A 25,845-nucleotide genomic window follows, 5' to 3' on the forward strand; every position below is an offset into this window, starting at 1 on the left:
ATCTCAAACGTAATTATGTCCAAGAATCAAACAAGAGACCGCAAATGAGTTTGCAAACACGATCGACGACGTGTCCGAACAAAACACACCAAAATTTAGAAAATATTCTGGCTCTGAAAGTGTGCACCGATTCCTTTCCGAACACGTTCTCAGTATTAATGTCATTTTTCGTTCACTTTTTTGACTTTTGACTTTCAGCAAGTGTATTTTATCTGCTTTATCATTCCTTCCCGATTTCAGTATTTACATTATGTGCACGGTGACATCTCCTATACAAAAAAAGGATGTTAATAGGAAGATATAATGCCGTCTCTCATGCAGACAGTGTAAGAACAAAAAGGATGAGAGAGCAGCGACACCGGTAGACAAAGAAGGAAACAATGAGAATGTGTAAGAGAGATTAGACATGGATCGACATATCATAATGCATTAAAAGTGCCCCTCTAGGGCTGTTTGGTGAATGGGAAAGAGACGCAGGCATACTCTCTCATTTAGGTGTTATGTTGCACGATAACATTTCATAAACAACTGAATCTGAGCAATTGGGTAGCGTATGGAACAGAAAAACGGAAATTGGCAGAACATTCTAATTTTTATCGGTTCTTTCCTACTGACGCTAATTTGAAAAAATTGAGGAGAGGAGGACGAATTTGAGTTTTCTCAGAAACAAAGAATTTCAAAAATACATGAAAGTAGAAATATTTACATAAAAGTAATATGTTTGAATTGTGCGTTAATGATTCAATGAGAACACAAAAAATATATAAAACAGTATCATTTTTTCTCAATACAAAAACGTTTCCCATCATTTGAATCTCCAAGCAACTACTTTAACTTTTAGGCATGGAATAAAAATTATCCAATTGATAAAATGTGTCCAAAAATGGTTTCAAAACTCTCCTCAAATTCTTCGTAGTTTCGATGGCCCAAAATTGTTTCAAAGATTCTCTAACAAACTAGATCTGAAAAATCTAGGTTAAAAACTTCTCAACACCCACACACACGCACACACATGATTTTGAATAGAATTAGTAATTATTATCTTCTTTCAACCTTTTTTGATTATTTCAACAGAAGGGGTCCCTATCAAATGTTTATACTGTAACAAAACATAAAAATTGTTAATTTCTGTGCTTTCCTGCGAATCACGATTCGTAACAGCAAATACGATATTCTTTCACGTTATTTCATAGTTTTTTTGAAGATTTAGAAGTTAAGCGCTCTAAAACAAAGGTGGAGGTTACCTGGGTGTGATTAAATAGGTGTGACAGAATGGAGCGGAATAAATAATTACAAGGTAATGTGAAATGTACAGTACCGCTCAAAGATGATCAACTTTGGCTGTTTCCAGTGGAAAATAACCGGAAAAGTCATGAACCGATTCTTTTAGTTTCCATGTTATAACAAACCCTTTCCGTTTTCTTGGTGTTTTTTTCTCTCCCTTCAAGTATTCCTGCTTTATAATATCACAGCTATAAGAGAAGGGTCATCATAATTTGTTTACAATTCTTCACAGGTCTATCTGCTGCCAATGCTCTGCCATACAGTACGTCCGCATTCAAACGAGGACCTCTGGTGAACTCGGTTTATGTTACACCTCTATCGTGTAGCTACAGTAAATGAACATAAACAGTCATCATCTGGCCAAGTAATCTTGAGTTGAGGAAGGGTTTTAATGGTGTGTTGCGAGATATTCACTTTCTCTAACAAACTTTTCGAGAATCGATTTGAATAACGAAAATGCACTTGTTCTTTACTTATTTCATAGTGTAAAAGTTGTTACAATTTATTTTGGTGTTCAATAACTGACATTCCCATTGTGACATTAGCGTGTCCTGAATCGCTCAATTCACAAAGTACATTTTGTTTTCTTCCAATTATCCAGTTCACATGTTTACTCTCAATATTTGATACTTAGTCTTATCCGCTGTTTAGCCTTCTTTCGGGTGCCTTTGTCCTTGAATGCTTCTAAGTAGTGGTGAAAACGCATGTTCTTTTTCTTAGCAATCACTGCTTAATGTACCTTCTCGTGACAAATATTTCATAACGTTGTTTTATACGTTCTTTGTTTTTATTACAAAATCGCATTTAATACAAAGCTTTCAGAAACAATTGATTATGAGCGTCCGCGATTACTCTCCAGAACTCGGTCTTCATGATGATGATTTTGTGGTTGAAATCAGCGATGTAGAGGATGAAAATGTTGAAGAAAATAGAGAAGAAGAAGAAGTGGAGGTTCCAGCTAAAAAACCAAAGCTGTCTGCTGACCGCAAAATTGCGGCTTCATCGAACGGGGCAAACCAAGATCAAGTAAGCAATATGCTCCATGAAACATTTTCTTTTATAACCTCTAACAGCGGTATCGCGGGTATATCCTATTTAACGCGGTACATCTTTTTGGCAAAGGAGATATCAAAACGTTGTCAACAGGAAAAATATAGCTAAATATTCATAAAATATTTCTTCAAATAAAATTAATTTAATAGATCTTAAGGCAGTCGAGATATTGTATTCCGAACGTTTGCTACTGGGGGCACCTCTATTAGAAGTGTTACGGTATACAGTTTTGGGATTTTTTCAAAATGAAGCTCTAGTACTTTGATGTGAGCTCGAACAATTTTTGCTGAAACTGATTAGCATAATTGAGTTTATGGGCAGTTCGAATTTAATAACTGCTGATTTTGCTCGTTTTAGATCTAAAAACACCTTAAAATTTGACTTTGTAGGCTCCGCCATCAGCCAGAACCAGAGCTGCTTCTACTCGCCCACCGAAGCAGCAAACTGCTCCAAAACGTCGACAAGCTCGTTCCGGCCGTCCAGCAAACATTCAGTCGGCTCCAGTAAGTTTTCGTGTAGAATTAACTCGAAATTCTTGTTTTTAAATACACTAATTTTTGAAAATTTCAGCAATCGGGAGCTCGTTCAATTGATTGGACGCATAACCGAAATGTTGAACGCGTCAGTTCACTTCCTCCGGTTCGCTCAAACAAAGAGGATTCTATTGGACCAAAATGTAGAAGACGTAGTGTGTCCCCCACAAAATCGGAAGTGACGGTATGTTATATTTCTTTCACCATATTAAAATAAATTAGTTTGTTTCATGATTACAAGTTGTTCAATGAGTTCAAAGCGTCTTTTTTTTAGGATGAGCGGCTCTGCTTCCTTCGAGAGTATATGGCTCTTAAGGCCCTTACTAAAAAGGAAATGGAAGAGTTTGACAATGAAGGATTCATGCCGCCTCATCGTAAAATCTGCACACATCCAGTTGTTGTCGGCGCGGCTGAAGCAAAAAAGGAATATGCGACCACTGGAAAAAAGGCTGAAATTTTGGGTGAGCTATTTCATCACATCTATCCACAATACACTCCTTTCTACCAACATATTGATGTCCGTTGTTTTTCAGCTTTCAAAAATGTTCTTCGAATGATGGCCGAACTTCGCTTGACTTCCAAAAGTAAGTGACATTTGTTCATTCACCACTGATATTTGTTTCCATAAAACATGGAATCTTCAATAAGATTTGTTGATTATTTGTATAACTTTTAGAACAAACTCTTCTCAAAGCATTGAAAGACGAGAAGGAAAAGGAGTTGGCAGCGTTGAAGGTCGACGAGGAAATAAATGAAGAAGCTATGGAGACCGCATGGCGTCAATTTTGAAATGCTGTCACCTTTAAAATTTTAAAGTTATGTTCATCTTATTCATGTTCCCTCTCAATTTCGAAAATAACGTCTCAGCCATCCTGACACAGTCCCTTAGTCTTTTAGCCCGTCTGTTCACTGTCACTATCCCTTATTCTACATATTACAATGCCTTATTTTTTTTACATGTTCTCTGATAATACATTCTCTCGCTTGTTCGAATTTAGGTCCCAAGTGTGTGCATTGAATTGTACTTGAAATAATTTTATTCTCGTAGTGAGCTGAAGAATAATTGTAGTGTCTAACAGAACTCATAAATTGTTGTATTCGTCACGAGCTTGCTTTGCAAAAAAATTTTGGTTTGCCCTTTCAAATTTTCCCGTTTTCTGAATGAATGGACTTATGATTATAACAGTGAAAAACTGATTGATAGGAAACCTAAAAGACCCAAGGGATATATATCATAAGGTAAGTTTTTGCATGATGGTTTTTTGTGCTGTGTCTTGCACTCAAACGATCGTTTCTCGATAATTTTGTGGGAGAAAGTGAATATCTCGCAACACACCATTCAAACCTTTCTCAATTCAAGACTACTTGGGGAGATGATAGTTGTTTATGTTCATTTACTGTAGCTACACGATAGAGGTGTAACATAAATCGAGGTCACCAGAGGTCCTCGTTTTAATGCGGACGTACTGTATGGCAGAGCATTGGCAGCAAATAGACCTGTGAAGAATTGTAAACAAAAATAGTATGAACCCTCTTGTAGCTATGTTATTATAAAACAGGAATACTAGAAGGAAGAAAGGAACTACCAAGAAAACAGAAAGGGTTTGTTAAAAAAACATGAAAACTATCAGAATCGGTTAATAAGTTCTCACAACCGCAACCAGCAGTTTTGCGTGGTTAAGAAATGGTCTCTACGGGAAATGTGTTGAATGAAGGTGCCTTCCAATGACAACTTCTGTCACAATTTTTTGAGTTGTCACCAGATTGAATGGTGTTTTTTTTTTGCTTTTTTTGGAAGTACAATTTTAACACTTTCCATTGTAAATGTATTTATAATAAATTCATCTGAAAAATAAAAGGCTTCTTGAAATCTACGTAGCTGGAACTATCGCAATATTCAAACTGAGAAAATGTTTTGTTTCTTTTTCTTTCAACAATTATGGTACGATCAACTTTCCAAGGACTCCTATCCTCCCTCCGCCGGTTTCCGACAGCCGTTGCGAGTGCGTGGTTTGTTGCTTAGCCCCGCCTACGAGGAAAAAAAACGTTCCGTATTCTCTTTCTTTTTGTAATCAGTTGTTCTTATTTATTTATATCCACCGTTCTTTTTAAAATCTATGTTATTGATTCTTTTTTGTTGCTTTTATTTAATACTTTCACCACTTTTAACTTTGCAGTTTAACAGAAAATTTTCTAACAAAAAAAAAACAATATGAACGTCAACAATATGGACTTGCCTGTTGAGGAGAGGGAGGCCGTTGTGAATGGTGGTGCCGAAGCTCAAGGAAACCCACAGTTGGAGGTAAATATTAAACAATTATAAGTGACCAGTCAATTTTCTGTTATAGGAGGAGTATTCACGCGTTGATCGTGAACATAAATCTCTTAAAATTGCCACGAAACAAGAAATGGAGGACTTCGATAATGGGGGATACATGCCCCCCAACAGAAAAATTAAGGAGCACCCGTTTGTCGTTAAAACGGCGAAAACCATGATGGAGTATAAAATGAAGGGAATGGAGCTTGAAATGATAGGTAAGCTTTGATTCGTTGTCTTCACAATACTCTCAATCGAGACTCTGGCAACTTAAACTATGTTCTCTTTTTCAGCGTTCAACTCCATTCGTGCCATGATGGCAAAAATCAGAGAGATCTCAAAAAGTAAGTTGTCTTTTACTAATTATGCTTTCGATTCTTTCTAAAAACTGTATTCTACCGTTTCAAGTTTTCGATTATAATCCACCATTTCAGAGGAACGAGAGCTTGCGGCAGTTAAAGAGAAAATGGAACAACAATTGGCAGCAGTGAATGTGGATATTGAGAAATGCCAGGAAGTCATGGACCAAACTTGGGGAAAAGACTAACTCGGTCTTTGTTTTTTCTTTTTCGATTTTTTCACTTTGATTTGTCGAGCCCTCAATTGTTCACACGTTCTCTCTCTTTCTGTCTTTCTCTTATGCCAACATATTCTCTCTTATGTTCCCTCTTGTGTTAACAGCATTTATTATATATCTTATTACTCAAACATGTTTTGTAATCCATTTATCCATCGTATTTTTTGTACTTCTCAGACTACAGTGTTTATGTTCAATCGTATTGCTTTTTTGACAATTAACTTAGTTACGTTTTTGTGCAGTATTTGTTACTGACTGCCGTAATGGTCAGCGGCTGAAAATTGTAAACAAAAACACCGTTACACTCTATGACACAAAAACACATACTGGAAATGATAATCGTTGAATACTAGACAACACGTTTCAAAAAAAGGAAGAGAATTCGGTTGATTCTAAAGTTTGAAAGAAATACAAGGAAAACAGTTATTGGAGTCGGTGGATGCTGCCACAAGTATCACATCTATTCAAAATTGGGGCCATGGGAAATCTGTTACGATTATCTTCAATTTTTTTCTGGAGCATTTTTGAAGAACCATGTTTCGAGCATTTCAAAACAAAACAGAAAATAACGAGGAGAAAAATTACGATGAAGACGGCAAGGATTACATATTCAACGTCGCTCGACTCGTTTTCCTTTACTATTCCAAAGAAAACCACGCCAGATGTTGTGTTGTCAGTGGTAACAAGAAATTCGAAGCTGGAAATTGGTCTATTTGATCATTGAAATCATTTAAATTTGACGCACCTTGTTTCTTCATTATGAGAAGAGCACTGGATTCCAGCAAGACTCTTGATTTTAGAAAGAACTGCACCGGTTAGAACTATGTTGTCTGTTTTATGGAGATGGAACGATTCATCAGACAAAATGAGACCGCATTTACCAAAATTGACTCTTACTGGAGATGTTAGATCACTCTTTATTTGAACCGTAGTGTTTTCTGCAAAATGCAGATGAAAATAACAAGAAATGCGCAGTATCTATTAACTCTTCCACTTACCGGCTAAAAAATCATCAGAAATGACACTTTTGAATGACAAATGTTTGTTTCCCCCACTGTTGATAATAAATGAAGTCGTATTTCGGTACTTCGAAGACTCGGTTTGTCTATCAAATACTTTGAACATCACTGCTCCACTGATTGGTCCGCTTGGGAGAAGATCCAGTTGTAGTCTGAAATAACGGTAAGATTAGATGTTCACAAGAATGCGGTCAGTCAGCGTTTTGAAAACTATCAAAACAAAAAAAGCTTTCGGTTTTTTCTGAATCACGGTCACGTTTCTGAAGTTTTCGAAATTCTTGAACAACTCACTGATGCATTTCGCTATGGTTGCCTCTACAACTGGCATTGCTAATATTGAGAAACCAATCGATTGCATCATCTTGAAGAAAGATTTCATGTTGAAGAACTTTGTCCCAAGTAGATAAGAAGCTGTTTCCACATTTGGAGAGTCGATAGATAATTGGAGTGTTCGCAAAGAAGACGATTTGCACTGATTTGTTATTGTTTTTAGCTATAAAAAAAGTTAACTTTGAATTGTTGTATGTTCAAATTACCTTGATAAAGGACAGAAGTAATGTTAAATTTGATAGAGGAGAAGTGCTGAATTTTATTGAAGGACACACGCTTGGAGATTTCTTTAGATTCAGCTCTCAGAATGAAAAGAAACATTATTAAGAGCGGAGAGAACCTCATCCTGAAAGCAAAATAAACCTCCTGCACCCCTCAGAAAAATGAAGAATAAAATCAAGGATTGTTATTTGGAAACAGTGAGAGGGGTCAAAACATGTATGAGTCACTAATGTTGTCACGTGATTCAATTTTATGCTTGAAAACACGGAAGAGAGAATTATGAAATAATAAGGAAAATGTTTATCTGGATTTACAACCACTAACGTGATAAGATGTCTAAATGCATTCTGTTCAAACTAATTGACTGCCTAGTTATGAATGAATCATCCTGTTGGCCGGATGTTTTACTAACTGAAGCTCTCTATTGATGTATAGAATGAAAAATGTTCATGAAGCAATCAAAACTTGATTTCAGTATAACACTAACTTGAATTGTAACAAACTTTGAAGATCTGAAAAAATCTAAAAATATGAATCAAGAATTCTTTGCTTATCATTTAAACAATATTTTATTGAGATCAGAGTAACAAAATAAAATGTCAGCATAGACTTGAACTGTGTATCTATTCATAATTTAAGATAAGCAAGAAAGGTTTTGGCTAGTACTTTTCTGTGTATGTATCTGGATCTTCAGTATACGTTAGAAATTCCCATCCTTCAAAATATGAAATAGGAAATGTAGATCCAGTGAATTATGCATGGATCCATCACTGATCACATCTAAAATACCGATTAGTGAGTGCACTCCCAATTACCTGCAGTCGAAACACAAATTACTTTAAGACAGAACAAACTTAACTTCACGTACAGTGACGCATGTATTTTTCTGTACCGAGTGGTCACAAAAGTCTATGGCTTCAGGGTTTCCTTAGTAAGACCAAGTACTGCATTGTACCAAAAAACAACTAATTCTGCAAATCCATCTCGCAGTTCATTTGCATGTAAGAATAGGGCTTGAGGCGAGTCACTCTTTCCCGGAGATGATGTTTGGGAATTTCGCTCCGTCTCACTGCTGAACTGGATTAGCCGGTTCCCACTGCTTCAATCTGAACTCTATAACCAGCTTAATTTCGAATACTTTGGAATGTCCGATTTCTGACTTCAAAATTTTCACATTTTGAACTAATCATAAATCTTTTTTTACGGTAGAATTGCAACAAAAACAACAATTTATTTTTAACCACAAAACAAAGAGTTTAGAAATGTGTTGGTCCCAGGCGGCTGAGATCCACAGGTTTTTGCCCTTCTTCATTGATGAGCTGATCAGCGATGGACTCATTCGTTTCAACAAGAGTCTTTTTGCAGCTTGTGATACGAGCAGATTGCAGTTTTTGTTCCATTCTGTTGAAAACAAGTTTGACAGTGGTTGTAGGAGTGGTGGGACGCGAGATGGATCAGAACCAAGTATTGAATCAGCTTTTCTGAAATCAGATAATTGATAATAGTAATAATCAAATTTATCCACCTTTCGAGTATGTGCCGTTGCAACCAACAATCACGAAATCGGGTTGGAACAGTGTCCCAATAACTTCTGGGTTCTTTGAATCGATGATGTTTCTCATCGTTTGGATGAATTGAGCACCGAATTCAAAATCCTTCGCCACACCATCGCCGGTATATCCAAAATAACGAGGTTGGTCATCGTCAGCACGGGCCATTCCGCAGATGGAGAACAGAAGACCAAGAAAACACATCAACTTTCACATTGAACACAGAATGAAGCTTCGAATAGAAGACAACTGACTTTTCTTTCATCTAGCACTGTTTTTATACCAAAAATTTATTGAGCTATGAACTACGCAAACTATTAAAAACTCACAAAGTCATCATCAAAGCAATCATAAAATATTTCGATGAAAGGAGTTATGACTTTTCATAAACAACTACAGAATAGTGTCGAGTCAGATGATCAAGAGAGCAAAAGATTTTCATATTCAACATGTCCTCATTACAATCATGCAATAATAAAACATATAGATCTTGCTGCATATCTGACAAAATATGTGATTTTTTACCTAAAAACTAAGGTTCACATTTTCTGCAATAACTTTTAATACAAAAAAGCATATACGTTATACACAAATGACATTTGCTTTAAATTCCCGCTACAGTGTTGAAGAACAGCAAAATAGAAAAGAGATTGAAATTTATCATGGTCGCCACCTTTTTTGGATAAAAATTTGAAAAATAATGTTTTTGGGGTTCCCGCTATAGTTACGAAGTGCAATAGAGCATGTTTTGAACTAGAGGAGTTGCTAGGCAACACGACTTGTCATTGAGAATCGTCGAAATGAGTCTGAAAAGTTGTTGGTTGTATAAAGAGAACAGAATATATACATTTTGAACAAGTGAATGAATTGCAAATCGTTCAATTAGTTTGTAAAATACTTTTTATTAGAAGACTATTTTAAAAAAGTTGCTATCATTTAATTGAAAAAAGAGTATCTGTGATATCGGTCACATGATCCGGATTGTAAAAACTACTACCAGAACGATCCGTGATCGATAAACTGATACAATACAGAAGCATTAACGCATTGACACATGTTTCACCTAGTAAGGTCAACAAACATTTCAGGCACATCGATGGAATAATGAATTTGTACGGCGACTATTTCTTCTCGAAAAACAGTGTTTATTGAGTTACATCGGAGTTTGATGTTATCCGGAGTTCCAATTCTGCACAATCATTTTGCCAATTTGAATTGGCTAAAATCTTCAATTTCAGTTATTACTTCCTGTCGGAATTTAGGCGTTTACCATTCATCTCGTTTTGCATTATTTGTGCCTGCGCAGTGGCCGGAACGTCTTCGTGAATAGTGCGGTTGGAAAGAAGAGGGGAAAAATGTGATTTCCTCCATGATTCTCACCTTATTCACACGTTTTTCCTTCTCTCCGTGGCCTTCGCCTGTGCTTTCTTCATTCCAATTTGTTTGATTACTCGTTTAATCTCTCGTCCTCTCGGTCTTCGCAGCGCTTCGATCATAATCGCCTTCATTTGTCCCAGCTTTCAGACAACTGGTGCCTCGAAAAAAGATTCCGGATCCGTTTCAGATAACGTCGGTGCTTTAGATGCTTCTGACGACGAGGCAGTGACTTCTAAATTGGTTTTCGATGCTCTCGTGCTGCTTCGGAGAGAGTTCAAGATGATCTTCTTGCCACGATTGTGGGCAAAGCCAATTTTGAAGATCCTGAAGCCGTTTCGATGTCAACGGTGGACCGCTCGTTTCTTCGCTGGCGTATCGATCTGAAGACGTCAGATTTTGAATGGAAGCTTCGTGGTGTCGGTGATGGATGGTGCTGCAAAAATAGGAATTCAGTGACTACAGATTACAAAAGTTTACTAGCTGGCACACCTTACAATTAGACACATTTTTGGTAAGGATCAGTGACAGAAACCCTTTTGAGCTATTTTAGTGACTAAAAACTACATTTGTAAAAATATTTTAAACCCAATCATCGCCTAGAAGCTCTCAATCTGGCGCACTTATGACGGGGACCTTTGGTTACCAAAGAAATAAAATTGGAAACATTAAACAACAAAAAAGAATCGACTGACCTTCTATTAGAGAAAATTTTCAATTTTAACATTTCCTTTTATCCCAGTTTTAACGGTACTCACTGTAGTATCAGTCACACGATCCGGATTGTAAAAGCTACTGCCAGAACAATCCGTGATTGATAAACTGATCCTAAGTAGGAGCTGGTAAGCGTATTAACACATTTCTTACGTTTTTGAGCACAGATGAAAAAATAGTGCCACAAGACGTTATTGAACTTCCCATTATTTTTATACATAGTTCTGAGTCGCATTGATAAGCTATTTGCAATCACATTCAAGGTTCAAGCTGTCAGTACATACTTTCAAGAAAACCTGTTTTCCAGGTTATGTATTTGGCGCAACGTTCCCCGTCTTATTTGATTTGTTTTATATCATCAACAGGTTGATTCATATCGAAGGTTTGTGTTCACTCTGTATTTTTGTCCAGTGTAGTTCCAACCCTTAAACTTTCATCTGTTATTATTCTACTTTCGAATTGAAAGTTCGAACTTTGTAATTTTATAAATCTGGGGATTTATCTGAAATAAATCTACTTGAGAAAAAATAATTTTACTAAATTTCTTACCAGAAGCTTCCGCATCGTTTTGTCCGATATTTTTTCATTAGAATCGTCTGGAGTAGGAGTCGCCACAGTTTCTGAAGGCTCTTCTTTCTATTCTAGAATAACTTATGCTGCAAAAGACAAAAAATTTCTCCATAGCTCCAAGTTGAAGGAAATTCAATGTCCGCCACGAAGAAACACGTTAAACAATTAGTATTCTCGATTGGCCTCAGTAAAATCGGGTTTTCGAGTTTCAGATGGGTTTTTGTCTATTTTTGTCTATTTTCTTAGGAGACTCCGGATGGCTCCACAAATTGTTCGATGTTAGAGGAGAGGAAGATTTCACGGAGTTTGACGACCTGTGAATAAAATGATGATGCTTGTAAATGCAATGATTAGTCTTGACAACTACACAGTACAATTTTGCGTTCGCTTTTCAGGTTATCGGGCTAAAATTTGCCGTTTAACATGTACATTGGAATACGCGCTAACGGCATACCAAATTTTGAAATTTCTTTTTCTTCGAATTGTAATCGGATGAAAACCACAGAAAACCGACTGTATAGAGGAAAAGCGTATTTTGTAGTTTGTATAGTCAGTAAAGTTTGCATAGGCTAACTGACTAAAAGCTACAAAGTTGAGTTAGCCTCAGCGAAACGGTTCTTAGGGATTTTTCTGGAACTTTTCCCTTTTCAAAGTCATCTTTCGAGACCAACATTCACAAACAAACCTGCGGTGAGATCTTTTTCAACGCGTTCATAATTGGTAATGAAATGAAGTGGGATTATCGATTCTGACGAGAAGAACCGTCTTCTGTCATTCTATCTCTTTCTTGAATTTTTCAGCGTCTTGAGGCGTCATTTTGGTGACAACCGATGTCGTTGAGATTACTGACTTGTCTGGAAAAAAACGGAGACAATTTAGAGATTGTGAAACAAGGAAAAATTGGCCAAAAATCAAAATTTCTTAGCCTAAACCAGTTTTGTAGTTTGTAGTCAGTTAGCCTCAGCAGAGCTTCATTGAGGCTAAGCGATTACTAACTAGTTCTAGTAAAAACAGGTTTCAACAGCCGGAAATTCACAGTTTTGATAAGTGTCTTTGGATGATTTTTGACGATAAAATTTACGAACAATACCTGAAAACTAATTTTCCTTTCTTTGAGAACTTACGTTTCAACACCTTTGGCTCGGCCCCAAAAACTGGTGTACAATCATCATCATCTGCTTCTGAATCGGTTTAAATGTCACACTCAACACTTCCGTCAACCCGTTCTCGCCATGAACTTTGACGTCTTCATAATACCCGTCGCCATCCATAAACTTCTGATACGCCACGCCTTCTGAATCTCTCCGGGCGTCAATTGAGTGACGTTGGCTGTCTAGAATTTTTGAATCGAAGATTTGCATAGTAAAATAAGGAAAAGATGACGCATTTATGTGGATTTCTGGAAATGAGAAAACTCGGTAGTCTTCTCTGATTCCTCCTTGTCGTCGTCATCGTTGACGTCTTCTGAATTTCGTGATGGAAGATACTAGGCGAAGAGTCGGTCGGTTGAGACGGCCGCACCGCTTTGAGTCGATGCAATTGCGGAGGGAAAAGAATTCGGCTGAAAAAATGGGAAAATGTAAATGTGGGATAAAAACTACAAACTACAGAAATAGTGAGAACTGGCAATGAATTTGAATTGAATTTGAACTGACGTTTATGTTATTCAGGTAGAGTTCAATTTTTGCTAAAGATAAGAGGATTTTGGGTGGATTTGGGTTAGTTTAGAGATCTAACTTCGAAAAACTGTGCCTAAGACGAATCGGACATCACTTTTTTCCGATATTCTGATTTTTAGTCACTTCTCTTACCGAATAAACAAAATCAGCAACATCTGATCGTTGTCGCTCACTGAGACGCTGACTTTCAAGAAGCTCTGCTCCTCCGTATTCATCAATGGCGTCAGATTCCCGTCGATTTGTTGTCTGTAGAGTACCACCCAGCAGCAGACGTCTCTCTCAAGATTTCCATCATCACGTCGAGGGAGTCTGAAGGCGTCAGTGGGATGGAGGCTCCAAGAATGATTCCGTTCTCGACCATTGGACGTTTCAACACGTTCACAGACACTTTTAGATCGAGAGCTTGGTGGAGTTGAACTTTGATCTGAAATTAAAGGGAAATAGAAGGAGAAAAAGTAAGAAAATTGATCAAAAACAAGATAAAGATGACGTCTAGCGTACCTTTAATGAGTTTTCTCTCGAATTGGGGCACTTTACATGCGGGTTTAAACTGAATTCTCCAATTTTCAGCCGAAAACTCAAAATACAGCAAAAATGAAAGCCTGGCGTGCCTTGAAACGAGTTTTTTGAAAAGCTTAATGAACATTTCGATCGAAATCACTGAAAAATCAATCAGAAATTCAAGACTTGAGTGTCTGGCCTACCTCAGACGAGTTTTTCCTTACTGCAGAGATAGTGAGAATTGGCTATTTTTTTTAATGAATTTGAATTGAATTCGAACTGACGTTTATGTTATTCAGGTAGAGTTCAATTTTTGCTAAAGTAAAGAGGATTTTGGGTGGATTTGGGTTAGTTTCGAGATCTAACTTCGAAAAAATACGCCTTTGACGAATCGGATATCAATTTTTCCCGATATGTTGATTGTTAGTCACTTCTCTTACCGAATAAACCAAATCAGCAACATCTGGTCGTTGTCGGTTACTGAGACGCTGACTTGCAAGAAATTCTGCTCCTACGTATTCATCAACAGCATTAGATTCCGATTTGTTGATATCGTGCTGACCGATCGTCTTCTTTTCACCGATCTCTATCAGTTTTTACTTCTGGCACTTTCTTCGCTTACTTTCATTTCTCCGTTGGAACCATTTCAGAAATGGGCGGAGCTGTCGCTCCTGTATTTTTTGATGTTCGGAGAGAGTTTGAGATGATCTTCGTGTCACGATTGTGGGCTGAGGATTTCTTGGAGCCGATTTCGAGGGTTCTGAAGCTGTTTTCGATAATTCTTGACCATTTCTGTGAGATTTTGATGATTCTAACCCCTTTGGAGCTTCAACTGGAGTGATCAGGGCTTCTGGAGGCAGAGCTTCAGCTGTAGTGGGTACATTCTCTATTTTCAGGTCATTTATTGGGGTGGCAAGAACTTGTGGAGGCGGAGCTTGTTGTGACTTTCTCTGTAATTCTCATCAACTCGTCATCCTCTTCCTGACATTTTTATCGAAACCGTCTTTTGGAGCTTCTGGAGTTTTCCGAATTTTTTCGATGTCAATTGGAATCTTCTCGAGGTCTTGTGGAGGCTTCTCAACATCTCCTGGCTCTTTGGTAGCTTCTCTAACCGTTGGATTCTCAAGATCAGCTTCAGCTACAGCTCTTTCATCGATAGCAGTGGCGATATAGAGATGTGTCCTTCAACTTTGTCGACTCCGTTGTCTTCATCCTCTTCATACGACGATTTCTCAGTTGTGGACCGGCTGAAAAGCCAAGCCTCAATAATAATTTACTAACTGGCACACCTTCGACTTTTGAGCAGTTTTAGACGTAAAATCGAAAAAAAATTGCACGTTTTGGTTAACTGGCGCACCTGCAGCGCGTTTCAACAGTTTCAGATGATGCGTATTAACTAAAAACTATATTCTTTACAAGATTTCGAACCTAAACATCGCCTAAAAGTTCTCACTCACGCACACCTTTGATGAGTTCCATTGCATACTGTAGACGCCCTCGAATTCGTTGGTCAATCTAATTGAGAGCCATTTCTACCGGCGGAATCTTGTTCTCCTCGACGTCATCCATAATCTCAATGACCTCCACGACACGTAGCTCTTCTGATTCTCGTCTTTTCGGGGGAGTGTGAGGAGCTAAATAGTCAGTTGATGTCATGGAGCTTTATCGGGGTCCGGAGCGTGGTTGTGTAGACGTCAAGTTGGCAGGAGTGATGTCTTCGATGTTTGAGTCTGAATCAGTCTCTGAGATCATTAAAAATGATCTCGTGAGCTTCAACATCATCTCCGTATGATGATATCTTATCGATTTCCCTTCTTGTCATAAATCGTCGCTCTAGATGGTCCAAATGCTCCAGGCTCTTCAGAAACGCCTTCTTTTTTAACTCGGATCCCCGTGCGAATGCCTTAAAATCTCTAGTCGGAATCTATTTGAAATGAACGGTTCGGGAATTCAGATGACCTCTATTGTCAACGACGAGAGGTTTCCGAAGACCTCTTGGACACTTTGCCGGATTCACACGGACGGTTTTCAGAAGACGTGCCCTAAGTTCTCGCCTTTGACTCTCGAATTTTCAGAGTGGTTTTCTGTTGGATTTATCAAGAACTTACTCGATGACAAAGGATTCTAGCTTGCGGTCTTCAACCTCATTATCTTTTTCGTCGACGTCTTCTGTCTCCTCATCTTCCGCGTCTTCATCCTCTTTTTCGTCCTCATCGTCATCATTAAGACCTGCAACTTATAAATCGAGATTTATGTACATATTTTTTCAAACAACTCAATTGTGTGGAAATATTATTTACCTGCTTTGATATTGTTATGGTGGTTTGAGTCTCCAGGTTCATAAAAAGGTTTTTTTGGATTTTAAAAAACATTCCATTCCTTCATTGATATGTGTTCTGTAATTTTTTTTCAATTATTATAAAAATTATTAACAAGAAAAAATATATTGAAAAAAGTTATAAAAAATATTAAAAACTTAAATCAGAAAGGAGAAATAAATAAATGGGGAAATGTGCGTGATGACGTCAGCAGTCTCTCCAGGCAGAGATGCTAACAGCCTCCTAGGAAATAGTGTAGGTTCTACGGACATCAGACGCGAGAGAAAGACGAGATGTCTTACGATAGGGAGAAGAGTGCAGATATTATACATGTATTAAAATGCCCCTCGGAGGGCCTCGAGAGAGAGAGAAGAGAAGGGAAAGAAACAGACAAAAATCTTTCCTCGGGGTTTTTCTACGCAAACACTTTCTGTGGAAGATCTTACGACACTTCACGTACAGAGAAATATGCACATTTTCTTTTAGAACAAACAAATGATTATTTATACATTTTCAAAGAAATAGAAATGTGAGCTATCTTGGATATACTGACAAACTTTCAGATTTTGACCAGTTTTTTTGAAATCCATAATTTATGGATACGGAATCAAATTTTGTTGGCTTCCTTGTTAACGTCTCTCCTTGTATTTTCTCTCAATCTACGGCCACTTGGGAACCTTCCAGAGTAATGATTGATCAACTGATGGCTGATGATATCCGACTCATGAAAATCAAAAACACTGGATGAATTACCGGACAGTTTCAAGTACGGTTCACACTCCGAGGATGCACAGGATTCTACATACAACAGAATTGAAACACCAGATGATTCCGAAATCCTAATAAAATTCACCAGTTCAGATCTAACTGTCAATGTGATCTCGGAGCATTCAATTTTGATGCGGAGTTTCCTTATTGTGAAGCACCGGAATGAAAAGTTCAGCCGTCTCAATTTGCTAATGACCACATCCTGATTTGTCGGAAAATTTTTATTTCTGGGTTCTATTATCGGGCTGGGGCAAGAGAAACTGTTGAAAAGTTCTTATCAGAAATGAAAAAGTCCGCTGAACCAAAAGACCCGGTCATCATCGCTGTCGTGTATCAACCTGGATATACTTACAAGTTGTGCGGAAACATTTACTCCAAATGTGAGGAATGGAGAACTTAATTGTTTAAAAATTATCAGAATTATTCAGAAGGTGTGGACGCGATGCGCCTCCAAGTCATTCGCAAAATGGAACTCGTCTTCACTTTGGAGAACATGAAACGTTTTGGTTCAATCGTTCAGTTCACTGAGATTGCAACGGGGAACACTTTCATGATTTGATAGCTACAAAATCTGCCTCAACGTTAAATATAACACATTCATCAAAATGTGGTTTCCTAATGAAAGAAAACCGATAACAAAACCATGACTACAGGAAACAACAAAGAGAAGCAACACAACATCAACATGCTAGAACTAAAAATATTTCTGAAAACAAAAATTCATTTCGAACACCCGCTGCTGTTCTAAAACACAATGGAGCAGACTTACAAATTTTCGTAGTTGCTATGCAACCATCTTTCATGAAGAAGTATACCTGCGTCTTTTTTCGGATGAAAAATTTGAAAACTAATTTTTTCTCAGCTTCCCACCAAGGTTCTAGGATACAGTAGAGCATGTTTTAAAATTATCGTTGCTAGGCAATGATCAGCATGAGAAAAAGCATGTTTTCGTTTTTTTTTTCCCCATTTTGAAAAAGCCGCAGTACAACCGCACTTTTTGTTGGATTTGATGAAGTCTAACTGGGTTTTCATACAAAAAGGAGCTAAAGAAAGACCCATACTCAACAGTAGAAAAAACTGATTTGATGAATAATTTAATTACCAGTCGGTTCACGTCGCCTAACGGCGACTGAACCTCCTTCTCAACACCACCCTTCTAAGTGTTACAGCGCCTGCGGCGCTTCTCACATGGTTCAAACAGTCGGGGTCTCAGAATTCTCTTTTATTCTGGACTATAACGACTGTTGATAGATTTTATTAGTTGAGTAACCCGTTCCAGAGAGAACAATTAAAACATACTTTTTCTGATAAGATTTCGACAAATAACTTTAGAAGAACAGGAACTTGATAACTCTATTTTTCCTTCATCAAAAGCAGGTAATCCTCCTAATATTAGGTTTTAACTTTTGACTGATCGGCGGCGATGCCGCCTCCCTCCTCTGAATATAGCAAACTAAGGCCTTATTTAGACAAATCCTTATTCGAGAATTTGTTTCTTTTTTGAAGATAACTGAGCTACGACAAAGTTATTTATTCAGAAATCACCATCACTTCTTGAGTAGTGTCATTTCATGCTCTATGTTCCTAGTCGCTTATTTAATGGTTGAGACATCCGGATCTTGGAATTAATTGTACTAAATACAGGAAATGTGTTTTTTGTCTGAGAAACCCCTCACCAAAAGAAAATTTCCTATTCGCATCTTCAAATGTTGCGTTTAAATTATTCTTTTGAAGTTTTTGACTTATCGGCGGCGATGCCGCCTTCTTCTCCCAAATTCGTTCAAGATTTGTTTCATATACACGGAAATCTTCTTTTTAGTTTGGTTTGATCCACAAAGTTCTGCTTCCCAAAGTTTGGACTGTTCGGCGGCGATGCCGTCTCTCTTCTCTGGAATATTTCGAAACTAAAACTATTTTATATATTTCTAAGTTCAAAAGTTAAAGAAGCACCTTATTCAGTCTATTTTGATTTCAATCCTTCTCATTCGTACATGAAAGTGCTTCACAAAAAAATTTTCAACGTTCTTAAAAAAACACTTTTTGAGTTTTTAAACGATCGGTGACAATGCCGTATGACTTCCCCATGAAGCTTCGAACGAAAGGCTTATTGTTAACTACTATCAGTTTTTGACTGTGTTTGTAAAATTGTAATTTAAAAAAAATTCGGAACTCAATCATCCATTATGACAGAATTGTAGTGATGTGTACAGTGTCAACAGAAAGATAGCTACTCCGCCCTTTATTCTACGAAATCTCGACTATAACAAAGTTATTTACAACTTTCATATACTGGCTGTCTATTTTTCTATCATAACAAAAAAGCGAAAAAACATTTCCGACCTGGCGTGAACGAACTCACTACCCCATGCGTGAGAGTCATCAGACCGCTACACCAAATACGCGCGGCCGGGGCGCTCTCGAGAATGCAGTCAAGAAACACTGAGTTGATATTTTGAGCTTTCTACCACCCTGTCGGGACACACCTTTTCTCAACGCTTTTTACTGTTGAAATCGGTATCGTCTTCAGAAGACGTCAAATTTGATATTTTTGAAAAAAGGAAAGGTCGGGCATCATCTAAGGGAAATTTCCAATCTATCTATCTAGGTTTCATACAAATCGGTCCACTACGGACGGAGTTTTGGCTTGCAACAAATAAATAGACAGACATACTCTGTTGAATATTATTAGTAAAGATCACTTCTAAATTTCTGATTACACACGGTGGACCAATTAATTGAAGCGAGGAATCTGTATTCAAGAAGAAAGTATAAATGTTAGATGCAAATTGCAGAGCTGACGCAAGTTATACAAAGGAGAAGACCTTGAAAATATTTATGAGAATTGTTCTGGTAAAAATAATAATTGAAATTGGAATTGTCCAAAAAATATGCAGGGTTAACATACGCTTCATGAAGTAGATGACATTCAGCTTTGAAGCAATCAATCTGTGGAACCAAGCCAACACATTAGCCGGAAGTGATGTAACATTGTTGAATTTCCTGAATTTTGATTTCCAGCACTGAAACGGATTTTCACATTTTTGGATATACATGTGAGTTGATAACAGTTAGTGAAACATTAACACTTCTTGTGATTTCAGATCAGATTATGACCAGGACTGGGCAAATTATTTGACCACGTTTTCAGTTTACCGTGACCGCGCAACCTTGTTCCCTAAAGTGAGTGACCTAATGTATGAATTGGTAACTAAAAACAGCCGAGAAAGTTTTGAACAGATTGGTCAACTTTCACCAAAGATATCAAACATTCAAAACAGGAATTCAAAAAAATTGCCCAGCTCTGATTATGACTTGATGTTGACTCTTCTGGACAGCAGACATCTCAAACAGGTTTTTGAACATGCTACGAAGTATGAAATAATGAACAATTGTGAAGCAAAAAAATTTCAAGGGTTTTTCTACGTTAATATACGGTTATATTAAGTTGAGTCTTGAGTGTATGTTTCATAACATTTGGTGATTATTAAGCCACTTTCATATCAAAAAAAGGACTGATTTGTGTAACTGAGTTAGTGATGCTAGGAATTAAAACCATGTGTCCAGTGGGGAGATTTCAGAACGTGGAGAAGACAACCAAATGATCTTGAAATGGAGGTATTGCAGGCACATAAATTCAATCGTTTTGATTGGAAGAAATATGTTCGAGTTTTCGGCTGATTAAAAGATTTATCAAATCTCGATCTTGAATCGAACCAAGAAAACTAAGACACGAAAACACATATTTCAAAGTCAGATGAAAATACAACTAAACACGAAAAACTTAGAACGAGTTGAGGCTCTGTAGAATTGCATTCACATGGTTTCAGCGGTTCGTGACTGAAAAAATTGATTGAAACATTCGTTCACAAAAATTTGCGATTAAATAATCAACATCAAAGATACTCACTGCAGCATCAGTCACACGCTCTGGATCGTAAAGACTACTGCCATAACTACCCGGAAGCGATAAACTGATGCTATATAGGAGTTTTTACGAGTGAAAACAAAATTTTCTTTTTTCTTTTTCTTACATTCATCTCTAGTTTAATTTGTGGGTGTATCTTGCATCAGATTGTTCATTGTTTTTTGTAGAGTCAGCAATCATGGAGGAAGATAACTTTTGATAACTTCTTTGAGTAGAAATCTTCTTCATACAACTGATTCCACCAAACCCGTAAAACGCTTTGTCGACAATTTCTTTCCGAAGAAAACATCGTGCAAAAATTTTCCAACTGCTTTGTGGGTGTTTTGAGGACGTCGAAAGACATTGGCTCTTTCTGTAACATCCACAATGAATAACATCGCATAATAATTTATCAACTCACATGTCTTCATTGAAATATCCATAGCCACACTTCGCTGGTTGAAAATCTGGGATCGCAAATTTTTAGTCATTTCCGGTTGAGCAGTATGAAGTTACACGCGACCAAGTGACAAACAGAGTATACAATCGCTTTTTTGATTGCGTCAAATCGAATTGACTACAGAAAAGGAGTCCGGTCTGTGATTACGCGTCAACGTTGGACCCGACACGGAATTTTCTTGGAAGCTTCGTGTCGTTATTGAGTCCTAAAACTTAAATGCCAAGGATTGGAAATTTATTTTTGGCAACAACTCAATCAAATGAACATATATTTTACCTGTCTTTTCAGTGTCGAGTTAGTTTGAGTCGGATCATAATTACTGCTTCAGAAAAGATCCAAATTTTTTGTTCGACCACAGTTTATGTTTTTTTTAAATTTTATATAAAGCAGGATGAAACAAAATTTGTTAGAAAGAAAAAATTGTCATTATTCAGGGAAAATTACTTTTAGTCTCTCGAAGCTAGACGATCAGAGAAAAAGTGAGAAGAGGACGACCACGTCAACAAGAGTGAGGCAAGAGAGTGTGCAAACATTGGAGAATTCAGAGAACGACAAATGACGACCTATGTATTAAAAGTGTCTCTCCGAGACCCTTTTGGAGAAAAAATGAGACGAAGACAATCAGAGACAACGAGACGCAGATTCTCTCTCGCATTCAGAACAGAATCATGGTGAAGTTTCTACAGATTATCTTCTGTTAAGAAATATTCAGGGGTTTAGCAATAAAATGCACAATTTGAAATCAAAAAAGACAGTCTAGAAACATTTCAGGGCTACAAATATCTAAGAGATGTGCTGTGCATATTGAGCAAGTTGATATGGCAGTATTGAAAAATAGTGTGCAGCAGAAAATCTTCGATTTCAGTTCAAAAGATATCTTCCATCCGGAAATGAACAGTTGGAAGGAACCAAAGAGCTTAGTAAATGCTAATCATCTCTGATAAAGCAATGATTACAAAACAGTAAATGGAAGAAATATCATATGAAATTTGAATCGTAATGAATAATGTATTCGTTTCAATTCACACAGTTTCCATGAATCTTCGTCATGAAGACAAAATATAACATGACACGGGGATAAAATGGATTTGCTTGCACTAAATATTGTTGGCTTTTAGATGGTCGTCTACAGGAAATTCCGGCTACTGCAGGAGACTAATAAAATTTCAGACGGTCACTTAATAATAAATTGCTGAATCAATCTTTTCGTTTGTAAAATGTTTTCAAATAAATTGTTCACAAGACAACGTCTAATTCACCGTTTTCAGATTGTTACAGTTTCTCAATAAGATTAAACTTTCAATCAACTTGATGTTGCAATGATTTTAATTCAGGACATTGTGATATTTATGAAAATACTTTTTTTCATGAAAAGTCTTTCAGAAACATTGAAAATTGCTTTAAAAATTTGATCTTTCTTTTCGTACAGTAACTTGCTTCAAACTCAAAAAAATTCTTTTTATTTTGAAATTTGCGATTTTCGGATACTAAACTCCTTATTTTCAAATTTTCAATAAAATCGACCATAAAAAATTATTTTCGTCCTATATTTTGTTCTCAAAAAGCGTGTTTAAATTTCGCCGCAAAAAAATATTTTCTCACCAATTTCCTTCAAATTTTAGCAAATTCTAGAAAACGATTCGAGCTGAACCAGTCTGAAAAATTCTACAGCCTTGTAGATTTGTATTATATAAAACTAGTTCTTTTTGGCAGTTTTCGTCAAGGACCAACAAAAAGGGTGCGCAAGAATGCCCTCTTGGACTTCCCTGTCTATTTGCGCAGCCGAAACATTAAGAAAGTCTTACAAATCAACCCCAGTAGGTCACTGCATTACAAAAAACGAAATTGAATGGTTTGGATAGACTTGTGGACCTTGTCAACGGAAATATTGATATGGCTAAAACGAACTCACATGTCTTGAACTATTTAAAATTAAAAATTTCTGAGTGGTCGAGGCTGGGAAAAATGGTTTACAGTGATATTTCTGGGGAAGAAAACATGTTCAAAAACAAAACCTCTTGACAGCTTTTACCACAAAGCATTGTAGATACAATACCGCCTGAAAATGCCGATGCTAGAAAAAGAGCTTATAATTACAACAGTATCTCGTTGCCTATTTGAGAAGTTGACAAAGCATGATGAGTAAAATACTAAAGTCTCCTGCCCCCAACAGCTTTTTTCCTACAGAAAGCTTCTCTAGTAGGATCAAATGTTCATAGATTGCTTCCAAAATCTGTCAGTATCTGATTAGCATCACAGAAGGTGAATTTTTCGTTGAAAAAGTAGGTCCCAGTATCGCAAAAACTCAGCGAAAAAAAGGAGAAAGTTTTTATTCCTAATATGTCAAGCTGAAATGCGAAATGAGACGGCGCAGGAGTGTAAATTGATCCGTTTAACACAGGAAATGTTCAAACAAAGCTCTCAGGGTGTCAGAAAAATAATTCATACGAGTGTTTCTGATCTGTGAAAAAAATATCGTTTCAGAAAATACCATTTTGCCGTTACTGAACTAGTTTTACACCCGGAGGATTCAGGAAATACTTTCTCTGTTTCATCTGCTTTACGCTTCTGTCGCAACTCAATGATTTCTCAACTTTTTGAAATTATATCTTGCTATAATTTATTTAAAAAAGAAATCGCTAAATGTTTGATACTTTTTTCCTAACTACCAATCTTATATCGGTTCTCATTTCATTTTCTCGAATTTCTTCTACGCATCAACATTGAGGAACGTGAGTTAAAATTAACTACAGAAGTATTGTCACATCTCACAATCACTCATAGCTCTCGAAATTCAGTTTCAGTTTGTTTCTTCGCTGAATTTCTCTTTCAAAAAACTGTTCTCAGATTAAAAAAAAGTTTTTTTATATGGTTTTTGTGAAAATGGAGGGGAGCATTCTAGCTTTATTGTTTCATTTTCTGGGAAAAAATACTTACATTAGCTGAAAACAGTTCAGAAATTCTGGAATTCATCTGTTGTCGCCTGTTCTCTTCTCGTCATTATCGGCAAATCTTTTTTCAATCCGTTCACTTTTGAAGAGCTTTGATTGATTGAGTCTGAAAAGAAAACCAAAAACGTTTTAATCGATTCCTTGGATCATTCTGGAAGCCCTTCACATGAATCATTACCGTCTCCTCGAACATATGCAAACGTCCACACATTTGCACAAACATCTCCTCTCTTTCCGCCACAGTTAGCCCCGCCCTCTTTTTCTCATGTCAGTTCAGTCGTTCACCGCTTCATTCTCAATCGTTTACCACATTTCTCTCGTTATTTTTTTGAGGTGACCTAACAGTTGTATTCCTTTTTGTTTTCTGACCAAATTTTTTCTTATTCCCAGACTTTCTAAGAAGCATACTCATCAAACGTAAAACTATGAGACGTTCTTCTCCTAGGAGTAGCTGCACTAACGGAATAGCGTTGACTTTTCTAAGCTTTTTCAATGAATACTTACTAGAAACATCGCTGAGCTTCTGCAGATCCTGCACCTGTTTCGCTTCGTTCCATCCTTGTTAAAGAAATTATGTCCCAGATTCGTTTGACCTGAAAATGGTAAAAGAATATTCTAGAACGTGCTGATGACTCATTCTCAAAATCAGGACCGTTATTTTTGTGTATATCTAGCAAATTCTCGTGTATGAATTATTTCGTTTGAACATTAGTCAACTAATACAATATGCTTCTATTAGGTTGTCCCAAAAGTTTTCGAACATAGTTTTGTTAATTTGCTATAGGACAGAGAGCAAGAATCAAGCCAAACAGTGCATGTGTTCCATTATATAAGACGTCGGGTGTATTGACTATAACATTCATTTCTTCTGGCGGCCTTCTCTCAATGAACGCGGCACCAATCCTTGTCCCCGACCGACTTCATATTCGTCATGTGATTTTATTTTTGTTTCTATCTAACTTCAAGATCACTGAGATTAAAGAACATATGGTTGAAGTTTAAAAGGATAATGCCCCTCAACGGCAGACAATTAGCCGTTGGGTCCATCGTGTCAAAATTAATAATTTTTCTTTGACCGAAGAAGCAAGTTCTGGAAGACCAGTGGAGTTCGACTTTGACAAGTTACGGGAGGTAGTGGAAAGTGACCCACTTCAATCCATTCGTGAACTGGCAACAGTAATGGGCTCTACTCACTCGGCGGTAAAAAGATGACTGGGAGCTCTTGGCAAGTTAAAAAAAAGGGAAGATGGATACCACACAAATTGTCTAACTTTGACCTTGAGTGCCAAGTGGACATGTCACTGCAACTTCTAACCCTCCATCCTAATTTCAACTGGCTGGATCATTTGGTTATGTCGGACGAGAAGTGGGTCTTATACGAAAACCACCACAGGAGAGCCCAGTGGGTTGATGCTGATAAACAGCCAGAGGATGTCGTCAAACAGGAGTTACACCCTAAGAAAATATTGCTCTCCGTCTGGTGGTCTGTTCATGGAGTGCTTTATTGGGAACTGCTTCCGGAGGGAAAAACTATCACCGCCGACTACTATTCTTCTCAATTACAAAAGGTGAAGTCCAAACTGAACACCTCCCCTCTACACGGTCACAGAGTCCACTACCTCCATGACAACGCAAGATCACACTGCCCACCCTCCGTACAGAAAGATACTGAATCTCTACCTACTAAATGGCAAACAGTAGTGGATAAAGGTGGTCACTAT

General features: G+C 37.3%; 5 protein-coding genes across 5 annotated transcripts; 2 read left to right on the plus strand and 3 right to left on the minus strand.

The window, feature by feature from the left end:
* Nucleotides 1–2,118: 2,118 nt before the first annotated feature.
* GCK72_023110 (uncharacterized protein) lies at nt 2,119–3,659 on the plus strand (the record flags this gene model as incomplete). Its single annotated transcript, XM_053735240.1, has 5 exons — nt 2,119–2,310; nt 2,727–2,840; nt 2,908–3,054; nt 3,145–3,454; nt 3,547–3,659. 5 exons carry the CDS (start codon nt 2,119–2,121, stop codon nt 3,657–3,659), a joined length of 876 nt encoding a protein of 291 aa, XP_053578806.1.
* A 1,423-nt stretch (nt 3,660–5,082) lies between these two features.
* Nucleotides 5,083–5,734, plus strand: GCK72_023111 (uncharacterized protein; the record flags this gene model as incomplete). The annotated part of the gene is made up of 4 exons (XM_003103229.1): nt 5,083–5,172; nt 5,219–5,405; nt 5,481–5,531; nt 5,622–5,734. The coding sequence occupies 4 exons, from the start codon at nt 5,083–5,085 to the stop codon at nt 5,732–5,734; spliced, it is 441 nt and encodes a 146-aa protein (XP_003103277.1).
* A 453-nt stretch (nt 5,735–6,187) lies between these two features.
* Nucleotides 6,188–7,434, minus strand: GCK72_023112 (uncharacterized protein; the record flags this gene model as incomplete). Its single annotated transcript, XM_003103351.2, has 5 exons — nt 6,188–6,461; nt 6,510–6,702; nt 6,763–6,935; nt 7,075–7,276; nt 7,320–7,434. 5 exons carry the CDS (start codon nt 7,432–7,434, stop codon nt 6,188–6,190), a joined length of 957 nt encoding a protein of 318 aa, XP_003103399.2.
* A 1,245-nt stretch (nt 7,435–8,679) lies between these two features.
* On the minus strand, nt 8,680–9,053 carry GCK72_023113 (uncharacterized protein; the record flags this gene model as incomplete). The annotated part of the gene is made up of 2 exons (XM_053735241.1): nt 8,680–8,816; nt 8,861–9,053. 2 exons carry the CDS (start codon nt 9,051–9,053, stop codon nt 8,680–8,682), a joined length of 330 nt encoding a protein of 109 aa, XP_053578807.1.
* Nucleotides 9,054–10,463: 1,410 nt separating this feature from the next.
* GCK72_023114 (uncharacterized protein) lies at nt 10,464–17,612 on the minus strand (the record flags this gene model as incomplete). Its single annotated transcript, XM_053735242.1, has 6 exons — nt 10,464–10,695; nt 13,355–13,646; nt 14,346–14,607; nt 14,710–14,905; nt 15,832–15,952; nt 17,579–17,612. The coding sequence occupies 6 exons, from the start codon at nt 17,610–17,612 to the stop codon at nt 10,464–10,466; spliced, it is 1,137 nt and encodes a 378-aa protein (XP_053578808.1).
* Between the last annotated feature and the right edge of the window lie 8,233 nt (nt 17,613–25,845).

This window comes from Caenorhabditis remanei, chromosome X (assembly GCF_010183535.1).
Source record: "Caenorhabditis remanei strain PX506 chromosome X, whole genome shotgun sequence".
NCBI lineage: Eukaryota > Metazoa > Nematoda > Chromadorea > Rhabditida > Rhabditidae > Caenorhabditis > Caenorhabditis remanei.